The 16,736-nt window shown below is 45.5% G+C and overlaps 1 protein-coding gene across 4 annotated transcripts in view; it reads left to right on the forward strand.

Moving 5' to 3' along the window:
• Window positions 1-547: 547 nt before the first annotated feature.
• Window positions 548-16,736, forward strand: part of NRK (Nik related kinase) — a 97,368-nt gene continuing 81,179 nt past the window's right edge. For 3 of the 4 annotated variants that reach the window (XM_056491317.1, XM_056491320.1, XM_056491321.1), the window contains exons 1-2: window positions 549-852; window positions 5,819-5,884. In XM_056491317.1, coding sequence (XP_056347292.1) covers window positions 811-852; window positions 5,819-5,884 — 108 coding nt within the window. In that variant the 5' untranslated portion in view covers window positions 549-810. Of the gene's footprint in view, window positions 853-5,818; window positions 5,885-16,736 lie in introns of all 4 variants that reach the window. The other variant, XM_056491318.1, reaches the window with a different exon arrangement.

Consider the following 16,736-nt stretch of genomic DNA (forward strand, 5'->3'; position numbering starts at 1 on the left):
ACGGGCACAGCCTCGGGCACAGCCACGGGCACGGGCACAGCCACGGGCACGGGCACAGCCTCGGGCACAGCCTCGGGCACAGCCTCAGCAGCGGGGCTGAGCCGGAGCGGGAGCAGCGCTGGAGCATCGCCGGGAGCAGCGCTGCCTCACCCCCGGGCTCGTGTTCGCAGCTCCTGTTACCTGAGGGAAAGGGGCTGGCGGTGTCTCAGCTGTGCGTGCATAAAATCCTCTTGGCTGGACGCCGTCACTGCAGTTTTGGGGGGTTTCAGGAGTTTGGTTAGTGGCAGGGCCCCGTGCGGGAGCGCAGCGCCGGGCCGGGAGCGCGGGGCGGGTGGCGCCGGAGGGTCCGCGTGGGGCGGTGCGTGCAGGGAACCTCCCATATCCCACATCCCATATTCCATACCCCATATCCCATATCCCATACCTCACATTCCATAGCCCATACCCCGTATTTCATACCCCACATCCATATCCCATACCCCATATCCCACATCCCATACCCCATAATCCATATCCCATACCCCATATTCCATATCCCATATCCCACACCCCACATCCCATACCCCACATCCCACAGGCGATCCCCCGCCCGTGGGGGCAGAGCGCGGCCGCCCCCGCCCCGCTGGAGGCAGGTGGCCCCGACCCCCGCCGGCTCCGCACGTCACTTCCTCGCAAACTTTTCCCCGAGCTGCTCTCTCCGCCGAAGTTGCCGGCGGCGGCCGCCCGGGCCGGGGAGGGCGTTGCGGCGGCCGGGCATGCCCGGCTCCCTGCGCCCGCCGGGGCACGGCCGGGCCCCGTTAGCGCGGAGCCATGGCCCGCAGCCTGGGCGGCATCGACCTGGCGGCGCTGCGGGTAAGGACGGCGGGGGGACCCTGACCCCCACCCGGGCTCGGGCTGCCGGCCCCGCTGCTCGGCTCCGCGGCGGCTGCGAGGCTCGCCCGCCTGTCCGCTGCCCGGAGCGCTCCGCTCTGCGCTCGGGGAGCAGCGCCGAGGTGCGGGGGCGCTGCGGGGACCGTGGGACGCGGTGGCGGTGGCGGGGACGGCGAGGCGATGCTGCCCGTGCCCGCACAGGCAGCGCAGATGCTCGGGTGCTCGGGGCTGCAGCCCCGGTTCTCTCCTGGCCGTGCAGTCCCGGGGCTGTCCCGGCCCCGCAGCCTCTAAGCTGTCCCGGTCCCGCAGCCCCGGGGGTCTCCCGGCCCCGCAGTCCCCGGTTCTCTCCCGGCCTCGCAGCCCCGATTCTCTCCCGGTCCCGCAGCCCCGGTTCTGTCCCGGTCCCGCAGCCCCGGTTCTCTCCCGGCCCCGCGGCCCCGATTCTCTCCCGGTCCCGCAGCCCCGGTTCTGTCCCGGCCCCGCGGCCCCTGAGCTGTCCCTGCCCCGTATCCCCGGTGCTGTCCCGGCCTCGCAGCCCCGGTTCTGTCCCTGCCCCGCAGCCCCGGTTCTGTCCCGGCCCCGGAGCCCCGGTTCTGTCCCGGCCCCGCAGCCCCGGTTCTGTCCCGGCCCCGCAGCCCCGGTGCTGTCCCGGCCCCGCAGCCCCGGTTCTGTCCCGGCCCCGCAGCCCCGGTCCTGTCCCGGCCCCGCAGCCCCGGTTCTGTCCCTGCCCCGCAGCCCCGGTGCTGTCCCGGCCCCGCAGCCCCGGTTCTGTCCCGGCCCCGCGGCTCCCCGGGTCGCGCTCCCTCGGCCGGAGCGAGGGTCCCGCGGGAGCGCTGCTACGCCGCGGAACCTCCTTCCCTGCCGGGATAATAAATTATTCCTACCCACAGCCCTGAAGGTGTTCTGAGTGCTGTGGAGAGAAAACAAATGGGAAATTAGGATCTTCTGGAATAAAACATCGATGTGCGTGGGGGTTTGGCTTTTGTGGCCTTTTTGTTGATTTTGAAGTTTGGATTCTTTTATCCCCCCCTCCTTTCCCCAAGCTAGTAAAGTGAGCATTCACCTGGTTTGCTGTGAATTTTTATTGTTATCCTCTTATGTTTCTAACGTAAGCCAAACTTCGGCCACATTAAAGGCTGTGCTGTCGGTGTTTCACATCCACAAAGCAGCAGCAGGGCTGTGTGTGATGCCCCGAGTTCCACTTGCCCTTTTTTCACAGGGGCTGAGCCCCGAGCAGCCCGTCCAAGCCAGGCAGGGCTTTTGTGGAGCGCTCTCGACAGAAGAAGAGGGAAGAGTTCAATTGTGGCAAAAAGCAGTCATCCCCAGACAGTGAAACCAAAGAAAGCCACTTTCTAAAAATATCAGGGAAAAAAGAAAGAGGGCTGGGACAAGCCTTTGCAATATCCACATGGCGAGGAGGGTGTTCCTGACTGGAGGCAGAAAGAGGAAAAGCAGCAGGGACAGTAAAGTTAGGAAGGATGGCAAAAGGCTTCTGGCTAAGCAAGCAGAAGTTTAATCTGGCTCTGCTGTGAGGTTAAGGCAAAATAATGGAAGCTCTTCTTTAGCAGATGAATCTCATCTCCTTAAATAAATAAGGAAATAGTGTGAGTTTGAAAAGGAGTCATTCTGTGAAGCAGACAGCAAGCTTTGTGACAGAGCCATCTGATTCACAGCCTGCAAAGGCTGGGAGCACTCTGAGTTTCAGCCTCAACAGGGAAGGGATAAATGTCTCATTTTGGAAGAAACACCTTTGCACATGTCAGCAGACTTAGTTTGGAGTTTGTTCTAAGTAGGAAATGGAAGGCAGGTGAGGCTGAGCTGTGGGAATTATTTGAAGACAGGTGACTTGCCTTTGCTATGTCTGGGATGTTCCTGGGGTCTGTGGGAGCTGTGCTCCAGCATCCCACAGTTGTGAGTGGGGTCATTTTCAAACTGAGGTTGCCCTACTCCCCTCCAAGTGGGTGTTTGCCAGGGCTCTCCCCTTTCCCTGGAGGAAAAGGGACCTGTGGTTTCCTGTGGTTGCTGGGTTCACCAGGGCAGCTAGAGGCTAGAAAGCCCCTGCACTCTGCATCAGGTGTTGAGGTCCAGAGCCCTGTAGAAGAACTTGTGCTTCAGACACCTGTATCTTCTTTAGCTGCAGGGATGGGAAAAGTACATTTTGGTCACACTCTTGCTGTGGCTGTTGCTTTTCATTCTGCCCTGCAGAGGAGATGGATGTGGCCAGGGTGCCTCTGGGTCAGCAGCCTTGCTCTTGCTTTCTGAGTGCACTGCAGACAACTCAAGGCAAGCCAAGGTGCTCACCCTATGGTAGAATGTATGGTGGTAATTAACCTTAGAGTGATGAATGCTCAGGCCAGGATTTTGGCATCTCTCAAAGGGAATCTAGCATTTGGTAGGTGCTGGCTGGTGAAGGGTTAGCTGGACTATGGGCTTAAGTGGTAGCTGAGAGGAAGCACTACATCAACTCCAAGATAATGTAACTCCAAGATAATTAAGAAGGTGGCCCATTGTGAAGAATGCCAGCAAATAATGCAGTGCTGACATCCAAGCAAACAAAGGCAATCCAAGGACCAGAGCCCAGATTAATATCCTTTATGACTCTTAACAAGGCTTGGTTCACTGTGGTGTCCTGATTAAAAAAAGAGAGATGGCCAGGTATTTGGTTGCACTCAGATTTGTGTAGCCTTGAGATGTTAATGCTCAATTTGCTAGCAAGGACAGGATAAGATTTCCACTATATTAACTTTAATGCTAATGTTTATTTAAAGAATTGTTAGGATCTTTCCTAGAGGGTCAGAAGCCTTTAGAAGCAAACTATTAGGATGCTAAATCAGAGTTAAATTTATTGAAAGAGGAAAGAGAAGCTAATTTAGGGACACTTAAATTACTGTATTTGCATAGTAAATAAACTTAGAGAAGAAGGGTGAAGGCAGCACACACTTAAGTGAGAGAGGCAAAGTCCAAGTTGAAAATGCAGTTTAGGTTCCCCTGGGTTTCTGTGCACTGTGGGCACTTCTTAATTCAGCAATGCTGCTTTCTGCAGGAGAGGTGGGGAGTCAGGGTGCTGCTTGTGCTTCCATGTAGATGTTATCCATGGAAACCCTTTACTGGGAGAGTTCCTCAGAGCTGCTGGAGTTTCACTGCCTGGACCATGAGCTGCCCACAGCAGAGTTCTGTGCAGAAATTGCACATGAAGCAGAGGTTTTGTGCCACCCACCAGTTGCTTTAGCAGTAGCAATGGTTTATTTGCTGACTTTAGCCCCACTAAAGTAAAGCTTTTGTTTATATTTGGACGAGTCAAAACATAAAATGAGGAAATGAGAAGAAAGCAAAGAAAACTTTAGTGAGATCCAGTCTTGTGGGCATTTTTTTGCTTCTGCTGAAGTCCATATGTGAGTGTTCCCAGTGATTTCCTTTTCATTGAGGGCTTTGGGAGGTGGGGTTTAAATCTAGAAGGCTTACTGACTTGTTTTAAAATAAGAGACACAGACTGACCAGCATGGGTCAAAAGTAAGCTGTCTTGATCTGACTTATGCATTCCTTTTTTTAAAAAAGAAAAAGTCTTATAAGGTTGTCAGTCCAGGAAGTTTTAGATTAAAACTCATTTAACTTCAAACCAAATGAACTCATTAGTTCTTTCAGTTATGGAAGTCTGGGCTGTGTTGCTCTGGAAGCTCTTGCCATTTATCATGCCAGTTGTGCCAATAAAGGTAGAATCTGCTCAGAAAAAAAACTTGTGTGTTTCCACTGGAATTTTGCCAAGGTAAATATTTCCATATCAGATATGAAGAAAGAATTACTTATATTAGAGGATTAACATATAAGTGGAATGGAGAGTAACTTGATCCCTCTAAAAAAAGGATGTTTTGCAACCAAGGGAATAGAAATTGTTCTTCTGAGATAATGTTTTTCTGTATCACATCCCTCAGCAGTACCAATAGGCATTAGCTGACATGACAGATTGCTGAAACAGATGTGGTAAAACTGACACATGGAGTTAATAATATTTTATATAAAACTCTCAGTGATACCATGGCAAGAAATGAGCAGTGATAAATGGCTTAGCCAGAAACCAAGAAACTGATCTCTTGAGTTCTTAATGGTTTTAAATAAATCACTCAAGTGAGTTTGAACTGAAGCACCAGATTTTTGATGTGCTCAGTCACTCAGGGCAGGCATTGCCCATGCTTGCAGCAGGATGGGCTGCCTGCACCTGAGGGGCTCAGCAGTGCTGCAGGGGAGCCTCTGCTGCAGTGGTTGGTGTTGGAGCACCTGGTGCTACAGCACCAGGGTAGAACTTGGTTCTTGTGGAATGGCTGACTGATCACCTGACTCATTAATATTTTCTGTAAAATAACAGCAATCTAGTTTGGGTTCAAAGCCAAGAGTTCAATACCTCAGTCAAATTCACTTTGTTGTGTTTGCAGAGCAGGAGAGTTGAGTGTTCCCAGCCTGCCTGTAAGTTAAGGTTACCTGGTTTGGTACATTTCCCTTCACTCAGGTGACTGCCCTCAGGTGCTTTATATTGTAAATTTTTCAGTTCTGCTCTTTAGGTTTTTTTTCTTTATTGCACTGCTCATACCAAGTGTTTCACAGCACAGAACAGCGGCTCAGTGTGCTAAGGCTTAGGAACCTGGAGCTTCTTCTCATTCTATTGTAAGCTGAGTCAGCAGTTGAATTTTAGTGTCTTTCACATACCTTCATTTATTTGTTGTATTTGCTGTAGTACCTTTCTGCCAATCTTCACTGAGCTATTTTGTATATAGAATTTTGCAAAACTTGACTGAAAATCTAAGCATTAATGCATTTCTACCCTGTGATTTGGCAATTTCCCCTTTAGTGTTTAACACAGATCATTAGGAGATTTCATTTTGATGGTGTACAATTAGTTTCTGTTATGAAGTGGTTGCTTTAATCCAAATAATTTAATTTCTTCTGCTTTTTGCAGGACCCTGCAGGAATATTTGAACTGGTGCAGGTTGTTGGAAATGGGACATATGGACAAGTCTATAAGGTTTGGATGCCTCTTTAATTTAGGATGTTGTTCTGTACTACCTAAAGCAGAAGTGAGCACCAGCTAAGAAGGTGGACAATTGTTCCAGTAACAGGCTGGTTTATCTTGCTCTCTTTCCTGCATAATGCAAAATGTATACCTGTGAAATTCCTGGTCCTTCCTTCATGTCTCTTTGCTGCCACAGGTCACATAAATGGCTTCTGTACTGACTTCCCTCTGCTCTGCGCTTGCTTTCTCTTTTTCAAAATTATTTAAAAGGTGTCTGGCAGAAATTTGCATCAGTGTTGGCTGATTTTGGCCTGGATTGGGTGAGGTTTAAATCTCAGACAGCAGTGCTCTTCAAGACAGGGGTGTCAATTAGCCCTGCTCTGCAGGCAGGCAGTGAAATCTGATTTCTGTCATTACCTTTGTCACTGTGGTATCACCAAACAAGAAATGACACCAATTAACATTGTTTGCCACAACATAGCTCTCTGTACATGTATGCAGTGCACAGCTTACTTTAGTTATATCAACAAGCCTAGAAAAGTGTTCTTTCACTATGAAGCCTTCCCTGAAAGTGATTTAAGAAGAGGAAATAGTTGTGATTAAATAGAGAACCAAGTTTTGAGAGCAAAGGCAGAGAAAGGAGGAGGCTGTGCTGCTGAGCCCTTGGGGGTGCATCAGAAGAGCAGTGGCACTGGAATCTGTCTGAAATCTGCTTCTCCCTCAGGTCCCACTGCTGACAAGCCCCTGCTTGGCAAGTCCTGTGTGTGTTCAGGCTCTTTGTGCATTGATCCCTCTGTGGAAAAATGCACAAGGGCCCTGGTGTAGCAGTGCAGGGCTGTTCCTTCTCCAGTGCACTGAATCCATGCTACATTTTGGTGTCCATCCTCTGGTGGCAGATCTGCTGTAATCACATTTTGCTTTCTCTTGGAAGCTATAGGTTGTGGAAAATGCTTTACAGGAGCAATTCTGGGAAGTCCCTCTTTTCCCATGCAGCCATTTAAAAATTATTTTTTTATGTCAGAAGCAGGATCTTTCTCATGTAACTCTTTGTGATGTCTGTGTTGTTTCTGAGATTGTCATTCAGATACTCCTCTAATACTGCTGAGTTAAAAATACATGCTCAGGGGTTCACATGGACAGATTAGAAGCCAAGAAAGATTTAGAGGTGCTGTTGTGTTCCACCTGTAAAAAGATCCCAAACCTCCTGAATGTTCTGTGAAATAGTTGACTTTCTTTTTGTGTCTGGATTTGTTTTATATTGGGAAATAAAAATTTCAATCTAGTCATCTTTTATGAATGTTGAGTATGAATCAGCTGCTTAATCATGGCAGAAGCAGGAAGGAGAAACACAGTTTGCTTCTCTGCTGCACAAGAAAATGTTTTGAGCTGTCATGTAGCTCACTAGAATGTTAGTTGCCAAAATGTGCAAGAAATATTGACAGTGACAATTTAAAATTGTACCAAAGGCTGCTCTCCACTGAGGGTCTGACAGCTCTGGGAATGATTTGAGTCTCTGCTCATTCTGGGACTGGCTGGAGCATCTGAGGAAGGCACTGCACCCAGAGCAAATGTCTCAGAAGGAGGGAGCTGCAATGGAACTGCTGCTTCTGCAGTGGCCATGAGAAATTAATTTTCTTTTTAATATCTGTGTAGTGTGTCCTCTCATCTGTAAAATGCTACAACTGATAGAGTGAATGAATGGAATTCTGGAGTAATTTTGCATTTTTGTGCAATCAAAGTGCATTTTGTGCTTTGTCTTGGGATTGTGATAATAAATATTTAAGTTATAAATTAGTATCTGTTATCCATATACTTTGCTCACATCAATACAGCATGTTTTTATTCTCCTGAGATGTTAGATTCTTCATATATTCAGAAACTACACAAAGTAATTTGCACATAATCAGAGAAAAACTTATTCCAGGCTAAATAAATTATATTCAGGATTACTAAATTGCTTTGTTGGCTGTGAAGATGATTCGTATTTTAATATATGCAACTCTATAAAAATGAAAATAAAATTTTGAGGATTCATCATTAGATTTGGAAGACCATGTTTAACAGATTTATTGAAAGAGAGTATTATTCATACTGAATTATTTCAGTTCCAGTTCAGGGTCTTTTAAAATGAAATGGAAGAGGTATGAATTGTACACATAACAGTGCTAGAGCTGAGTAGGAATGTTATAAAGATTTGTATATAATAACTGACTAAAAGCCAGCAGGTTTTTTTGACAACTTATGAAGTAGCAGGGCATAAGTACAGCAGTACTGGCAACTTCAACCTTTGGAAAGTGTGAATTAGATGTGAAAAAAATCCAATGGTACCCAGAGTTCATGAGACTTAGGCTTCATTACCTCTTGAAATGACAGATGAGTTTTTCTGGTAATTCCTGGTTTCCATGTGCAGGAATCCAAAGAACAGTCCTGGGTAGGAGGTGATTCAGAATAATGCCATGGGAGGTGGTAGCACAGTCTTCCCTGATACTAAGTAGCTGGAAACATTTGCTGATGGTTGGGAAGGATGAGTATTGACTCTTTTGTGCCTTTGTCTGCTCAGCTGAGGAGCTGAAGGTCAGATTGTGCCCAGTCTCTGCACCATCTCCATTGAGTGTGTATGGAAAATAAAAGTTTCTGAACATCCCATGCGCTTCTTCTGGCAAGATCTGCCTGTGTTCCTGCCTACTCTTGAGGCCAGGGATGAAAATGAGTGTGCAGGGCATGAGTGAGGGCATCTCCAAAGGATGAGGACCAGCATTTTTGAGGGTGCTGATCTTTAAGGACCTTCAGACATCAGAGCAATGTTTTGTATCACATAACTTATCAGTATCTGGGGGAAGTGAGCAGGCTGAATCCTTGGGATCTGTTGAGACATGGCTCTGTTCTGGGTTCTTTGCCTGCTCCCATTAGCTCCAGGAGTTCAGTGTGTGGGCTCTGAAGTGCTCCACTTGGTCCATCACCCTTGGTGCAGAACAGCTGTGTGCTGCTCTGTGCTTGTGTGTTCAGGAATAACTAAACTGTAAGCTCAGGGGAAGTGAAATTTCTTTTTTTTCAAAGACTTCTGCTGTTAGTTTTATAATCTTTGATGGGAGGTGTTTCTTCTGTAGAAGCCTGTTAAGCATTTTCTGTGTTCCAGTTTTCAATGCAGGGTCATATTTCTGTTGAGTAAGTGGGGAAAGGGAGATATGGGGGCAGCTGAAGGGGTTGCCATTTTTGAAGTGTTTGGGTCACACAATTTTTCCTGAGCTCTGGAAGAGGATGTGAGACTCTGAGTTTATAGCTGCTCTGGTTTTTCAGTTGTCAAAATGAAGAGGAATTGTTCCTAATCCTTCTCATTCAGCCATACTCTGACAGTCCTCATCCTTCTGCAGTTTTCATGGGCCAAATGAGGTCAGCAGTGGTGTTTTCTGATGTCAAGAGGCACCTGATTGGGGTATTTGTCTTCCTTATTTTCAGTGATGTGGATTAGTCTTCTCCTGGGCTTGCCATTTGTCAGTGGCCCAGGGAAAGAGAGGCAGTGTCTTTGGGTAGTTCCAGGGGCTGATGTGTTTCAGCACATGATCTTGGAGGCTGGTGATAAGCCCTGACAGATTTGCAGCTGCTGTGTGTGCAGAATGGTTGTGTGTTTAATGGAGTCTGAGGGCACAGGGAGCTTGGGAGAGGTGCTGTGGTTTGGGGCTGTGAGAGGGAAGATGTCATTCCCAGTGATGCAGCTGATGGAGGAGCAGCAGTGCTGCTGCTGGGGCTTAGCAGGGATGGTAGCAGCCCTGCCTTCCTGCAGTGACCCTGCATGGCTAATATTTTTATTTCTCTGTGGTCACACAGGGCTCAGGATGCAGAAAGGAAGCAGGTCTGAGTAAGGAGGTGTATGGGGGTTTGCTTGTTCAGTTTTTTTAACACAGTTGATTCTTGGCACTGAATGTTGTTTGGTTGCTGACATGAGTTATGAGTTACTTTGCTGTTGATGTAGAGTGGCAGCAAAACACAAATACAATATTTCAGTTTTCTTAATTTGAAAGTTTGTAAAGTTTTTTATATTTCATTTTGCTGGCTGATGTAATTGAATTGGGAGTGGTGGGGGGAAGGAACATGGGGTTTTTTGAGACTGGGTGGTGTGTGGAAAGAATCACCCAACTATGCTAAATTATGGAGTGTTGCAATCTGTGGAGTGTATTGAAAACCCTAATTAATGGTAGCACCTGGAAGGTTAAATGTAAGAAACATTACAATTATGTTCAGTATAATCCAGATGGTGAATGTGTCTAAGCTGAAAACTTTAAAACCATCCCTTCTGTGGGTGGGTCAGAAATAGCCACTTTCCAAAGATTGTGTCCTGGGGCTGAAATGCAATTTCAGTCTCCTTAGTGCAGCAGAGACGTTAAAAATGACACATAATCTCAGGTTGTTTTGTTGTCATTTGTGGTGAGTTACAGTTTTCAAGCTAATCTTAGTCTTCAAGATTATGATGAGTCAAGGAGTGAAATCAGTTTACAGAAATGACCAAGTGCTACTCTGTTTCATTAGCACTTGGTAAAAGTGCTTGTTTGTCTGTCTGTTTGCTTTATTTCAGTTTTTGGTAGTGATGCCTTTTTCTTGGTCCTAAAATTAAGAGCCAGACACTGTTAAGGGATAAAGGGTTTTTACTTAAGTGTTTCATAAAGATCCTTACAGTGCAATACGCTGAAATGCACACACACAGTAATCACATATACAATTTTATAGACCTTGCAAATTAACATATCTAACAAAGATGTCCAATGAGAGGCTTGAATGAGTGGTGTGACGTGTCCCTGTTCTAAAGTATTCTCCCCAGATGGGCCAATCCTGGTTTACAGGATGTGTTCTAGAGGGGGCTTGGTTTCTCCAGATAGCATAGGGCTTTCCAGCTCTGAATCCTTTGGGATGTTTGCTCTCCTGGCCTGGCAGAATACCAGGACTGTGCTAAGATACCAGGCTTAAAGAATTAAAAGTATGCTAAGGGTATGAAAATACATGGAAGTTATAGAAAAAGGCAAAAATCATCATGGCATCAGTAGAGGAGCTGATTAGCTTGTCCCCATGAAAAAGTAGTTAATTACAGCAGGCAGCAGTGTGGTTGGTGCAGGAGGGGCAGTACAGGGATGCACAGGGGTTGCTCAGGAAAAGTTCAGTTTGGATGTAAGAAAATAATTCTGTACCATGAGAATGAGTCATCAGTGGAATTGGTTTCTCATTGTGGTTGTGGAGTCACCCTAGCTGGAAATATCCAAGGCTGTTTGACTCTGTCCTGGTTAATATAACCGAAGTCCCTGCTTTTAAAAGGTGGCACCATGTGTTCCAGAGGCCTTTTCCAATTTCAGTTTGAGTTCAAGACATGCCTACTATCAACCCAGCCAATTAGAATGTGAATTACTAACTTACAAAAAAACTCCACTTTCATTTGAAATGCATGTATGTAGAATAGGTAGTTTATGGTGTGTATTCAGCTATCAGGGTCAGAAGCAGTTTTGTGCTGGGATTTTTTGGGGATTTGGCATTGTGTTTGGTTTGGTTTTTTTTACTCTTGGCTTCCCTGCCTATTAGCATGGCAGTGCCAGACTGTACTCAGCACTGGATTTTAAAATAATGGATCAAACATGTGAAATTAATTAGCAAATTGTGAAGTTCTGGTTCTAGTTAGTGAATATTTCAGAGGAACTATGTTAAGGTTCTTAGGAGCCAAACTAGTTTATCAAAAATAGAGTAAGGATATGAAAAAACCTCTCAGCTGTGGAGTGCCTCTATACAATACAGGCTCTGACTGAACAGAGCAATGTACAATAATTAGATGTGCCATTAGAGAGTAGTAAAACCCTTGCAAATAATTTGTTGACAGGCCTGCTGCTTTCAGGTCCTCCATGTTTTGGAGCTAAAGGTCCATGTGGGAGAGTACAATGCATTTCATCCTAAACTTGTTGGCATTTTGAGCTCATGTTGCATAACACTTCAGATTTTGTCACTGGGTCATGCTATTTTGAAGGTAAGAGAACATGCTAAAAATGCACTGGTGGTAATATGAGCAGAGTAGGAAGTAGTGCAAGCTCTTAATTCCCTGCTCAAGCACTTTGCTGTGCTTTAAGCACCTCACTAGTGACATTGATTTCAGTAATCCTGACTGCTCAGCAGCATCCAGATTCACACCAGCGTGCAGATGCACATCAGTGAGAGCTCCTGGGTCTGAGTTCTGACCCACTCAGAAATATTGTCATTGTATATGATATAGAAATTAATAGAACTTGGAGAAAACTCATAATGGTCTCTTTGCAGTCCAGAACACCATAGCTGTGACAGTTTATGAATGAATGACGTGATATTACTCAATTTTCAACAGCAGAAAATCTAGGGTGTTGTGTATAGATGTTTGAGCTGGTTCCCATGGCAGGTTAGCTTTAGTAACTACTTTTTTCACAGAACCTGGTGAGGACACATCACCTTATCTCTGTGTCTCTGATTCTTTCTTAGAGCTCCTAATGAATTTTACTTTCCAAGTCTGCTTTAATGTCCTGAAAAGTGCGTGTATGTTTTTTTGAAAGTCCTTCTTTGGTACCTCTGGGCTGTAGCTAAGAAAGCATAATGAAAGGAAGAACAAATCAGTTGGTTGCCTAAAATTGAAGAGGAAACTATTTTTCAGCTGTTTGTAGTACACTTTTTGTTTTTCAGTCCTTGCATATTTTGTCTGCCCTTGTACCCTTCTGACCTTGTGCAATTCCTGAAAGGTTTTCAAGATTTGCTTTAGAAGCACCTTCTCAAAGGCCAGTTTTTCCACATCCCCTACTTTCTACCCCTGAAAATATAGTTTAATAACTTCTGAGATGTTTAAATTGAGCAGTCCAGCAGACACACTTTGTGTTAAACTGTGACCTTTTCAGTGTCCTGCATGAATGAAGGTTTTAGCTCCTGGGTACAGCTGGGGTGGGGCAGTGCCTTTAGGAGCTCTGAGTGTGTGAAAAATGCACTTTTTCATAGAGGCAGGAGAGGGGCTGATGTGGGCAGCTGTGGCTCAGGAAATCTTGCTTCTCTTCTTGCCTCTGCTTCCCATCATAGCTAAAACCCATGAATTTTTTGGAAACAGAGCTCTTCATGTGAGTGAGCTGTTAAAATGAAGGCAGCCTTTGTTTTTGTGCAGCATCTTGGCTTTGTGGCTAGAAGGAATTAGTGTGCTTATGAAGGTGATTTGTGAAAATTGGTTAGCAGCCACTTACTGAGCAATGTGCTGTTTGAAATTCAAATCCAAACCCATTCACTTGAATCCAAACGTGGGTTCAAGAGAAGCCAGAGTGGGAAAATTTCAAGAAATGAGTTGGCTTTTATTTTCAAACTTTGCTTCAGAAATGTCAAAACATTACATTTAATTTGCTTCATTTGAACATACATTTATATTCAGCAGGATGTTTAATAGATTGGGGAAAAAAGGTATAGTCATACTGAAATAATCTGGCATGACAAAAAGAAATGTGAATATTAATGTGAATTATCCTGACTTTCTATTCTGAGAGGAGTGTTTGCAACCAAAAGCAAGACCAGTTGGCAAAATACTGACTTTTTTTTGTTGGTGTTTACTGAAACTGGAATTTACTAAACTCTGTTTTCTGACTGTGCAGTTGCTACATCTGATATGAGCTTTTTAATGCAACTTATTATTGTATCTCTATTTTAAAAATGGAAACATTTAGAGGAAAAGGACAAATGTGTGATGGCCTTCTGAAAAGAAAATTCCTCAAGTTCAGTAAAATGTAGATATCTTTCTTATTTGATATGCTGAATTTAGCAAGGCATTTCCACTTGTATTTATAAATAACAAAAGAGTAACCAGTTTACTAATTATTTCTGTTGCAGTAGATTTGTCTACTTCTGTTTTACTCTTGGCTTTAAACCTGTGGACAATTATACTAAAATATGCAACAATACCATCATGAAATAAATATGCATATGACTAAGATAATGGATTCTCCAATGTATTATTTACACAGATTGTTCATGATGTTGTCTTGTTATATGGAAAAAAGAAAGGGCTAGAAAAAATAATATTTGTTTTTTGCAGTCTGACATGAAATATTTATGGTAACAGGCTTCTTGCAAACATTCTGCCCCCAGAAGCCAAATGGTAGCAGTGGATATCTGATGGCCTTTTATTATTATCAGAGGGTAAAGTTAGGAGTTGCTCGTGCTTTGAAAATCAAGTTACTGTGGTGGGTCTCCCAGTTTGGCAGCACCAGGGCAAGGCTGGGGCAGCTCTGGGATCCTGGGAGATGAAGGTGGTTTGTCCCCACAGACACTGGGCTGGGCTCTGCTGTCCCTCCCAGTGGAAGGTGGCCAAGGAGAGGGGAAGGGGTGAGCCCAGCAGAGCCTGGCGTGGCTGGGATGCCATGGGGGGGTTTGAGCAGTGGATGTGGTGCACTGAGGGCACACTGGGCTTTTTGTGCATGTGCAGATCAGCCTAAGCAGGTCTGACATTTCCCAAAGGCCTTTTTGCTGCTGGCTCACCCTGGTGAGGGAGCATGCAGATTGCTGGGTCCCAGCTGGAACAGCTTTCCTGGCAGAAAAAGGGCTTGGTGGGGAGAGGATGCATCTATGGTAGCCTGCTCTCCAAAAATGTGCCTGAAAATGAAAGATGAATGGGTAGAGAGATGCACTAACCTTCTTTTGGACACTTGGAAAAAGTCAGTCAGAACTCTTTTTGAGTAGAGGCAGATACAAAACAGAGACTGAAAACTCAGCTCTCTGATAACACACGTTGGAGAGTAAAGAACAGAGAGGATTTTGGCTCATCTTTTCCTATGTTCCCCTCTTCCTTTCTTTACATTATGTTTGTTTTTAGGTACCCAGCTGTTGGAAGACTTTGCAGGGCCTTCCCTGGCTTGCATGATGGAGATACAGTATTTTCATACTGGTGGGGGAATCAGCACACACAGACATTGTGGGAGTGCTCAGGTTTCTGCCCAATTTGCAAAGCACCTACTGCATTCATGGGGCTGTTCAGAGTCACAGCAAGCTCCTGTAATGTCATTTGGCTTCCTACATCTGCCAAAGTCACAGTCCTCTGACCAGGAATGAAGGAAATGATCGTGCCAGAGCTGGGTGATGGTGGAGCCTTGTCTGTCACACAGATGGGTGTTGAATGTCATAGTGAGCATGTGAATATCTGGCTGGCTAAGCTTTTGTGGTTGCTGTATCCTGCATTGTTTACATTGTTCTGGCAGACCTCTCCCTTTCAAAGTTATTAATATTAAAATAGAGCAGTTATTTATCACATGGAGATATCCTTCTAGCCCAGCTCTGTTAGGAGTGGCTGGGAGGCTTCAGGCACCTGTGCTGGGGTGGAGGCAGTGCTGAGCCACACCAGGGCTGGGCAGGGGCTGAGGTGCCAGTGGAGTTTGGGCTGGAGATGACACTGTGGTCTGTAAATTGTGGTTCTTAATGGGGAGCCTGTCTGGTTGAATCCCCTGCTGTGTAAATGCTGGGTGGTTTTCTGGAGGGGTTGTACCTTAAGATTAGGTGAGCATATGCCAGCAGTGGGTTTTCTTTCCTTTCTGGCTTCCTTTATTGCCAGGCCAGTAGCATGGATGTCATTGTACAGTGCCCTGTTTTCTGAGCTGTCAGAAGCCACTGTGTGATGTGAGAAGTCCCCAGACATTGCCTGATGCATTTTGATTTCTCCTTATAGAATTGGGAGCACAATCAGAAAGAGAAATGGGGAAGCTGACTCTGCAGTTCTCTAGGTGTATTCCAGGAGTTGGTTGTGATATGAGAAGCCACATCTGTCCTGCCTGCCAAGGTGCAATCCATGTTTGTGAAGGACCCTTTATTAGCAACGTTTGCAGTACAGGAGGTGACCCAGAGGGCTTTGCAGTTTAGTTTTCTTTGTTATTCCCACCCATCCTGTGTTTGCCTGGGGTGCAGCTGTGCATCTCTGCAGATGTGCTGCTGAGGTTTGTGGTCCCAGCCGAGTCCTTCAGGTGCTGCTGGGCTGGCTCTGTCACAGGGCGTGTGCCTGGACCTGCTGCTGAAGCACAACAGCTCTCTTGAGGTTTGCAGAAAATAGTTTCTTACTTTTTTTTTTTTTTCCTTGGTGAAAACAAGAGGAAGCTTTAGCAGGTAGGAGGTTGATGCTTTGCCACAAAATCATGTTCTCACATATCAGTGCAGTGAGGGTAAAACCACTAGCTGGACCCAGCCCTGGCTGTGGGCAGCATTTACTGTCCCAGTTAGTGATAAAACCCATGTTCTCTCTCATTGGATCATGAGACATATGAATATTAAAGTACTCCAGTTCATTGCTGACTTTTCTATAACAAATTCTCTTTTAAAAAGAAGAAAGAGCTGGTAACAGAAGTAAACAGAAATTTTCAAACTGAGCAGTAATCTCCTTCTATTAAAGCCACTGTGAAAGTGGACAGAAAGGGAGTTATGCAAAAAATGAGCATTTTGATGACTGGTGTGGCTGGATCAGTGAAAGGGAAATGACAAACCTGATTCAGGCCACTGAGCATGTCCATGCTTAACAAAATTGAGCTGAAAATAACATTTCTAATTAAACTGGGTCAAACTATGTATGCAAACCAGGTCTTTAAAAATAATTATGTGAAACCTTGGTTTTTTTCTAGTCCTTTGCACATGATGTCATTGTTTGACCTATTCAGAGAGGATGTTAAGTGCTAACAGTGGCATGATGGTGCTTTGTGCTCACCTTGCACTCCCTTGATTACAGAGTAAATGGCAAAGCAGAATCAGTGCCAGTCCCTAAAGGTGGCTCAGTGACTAATTTCTGAACCCCTTCTTGTTAGGTATTTGTTTTTCTGTAACTTCAGTTGCTGAATGTATTAGGTTATTTTGTTGTGCAAACATG

This window comes from Oenanthe melanoleuca, chromosome 4A (assembly GCF_029582105.1).
Source record: "Oenanthe melanoleuca isolate GR-GAL-2019-014 chromosome 4A, OMel1.0, whole genome shotgun sequence".
Classification (NCBI taxonomy): domain Eukaryota; kingdom Metazoa; phylum Chordata; class Aves; order Passeriformes; family Muscicapidae; genus Oenanthe; species Oenanthe melanoleuca.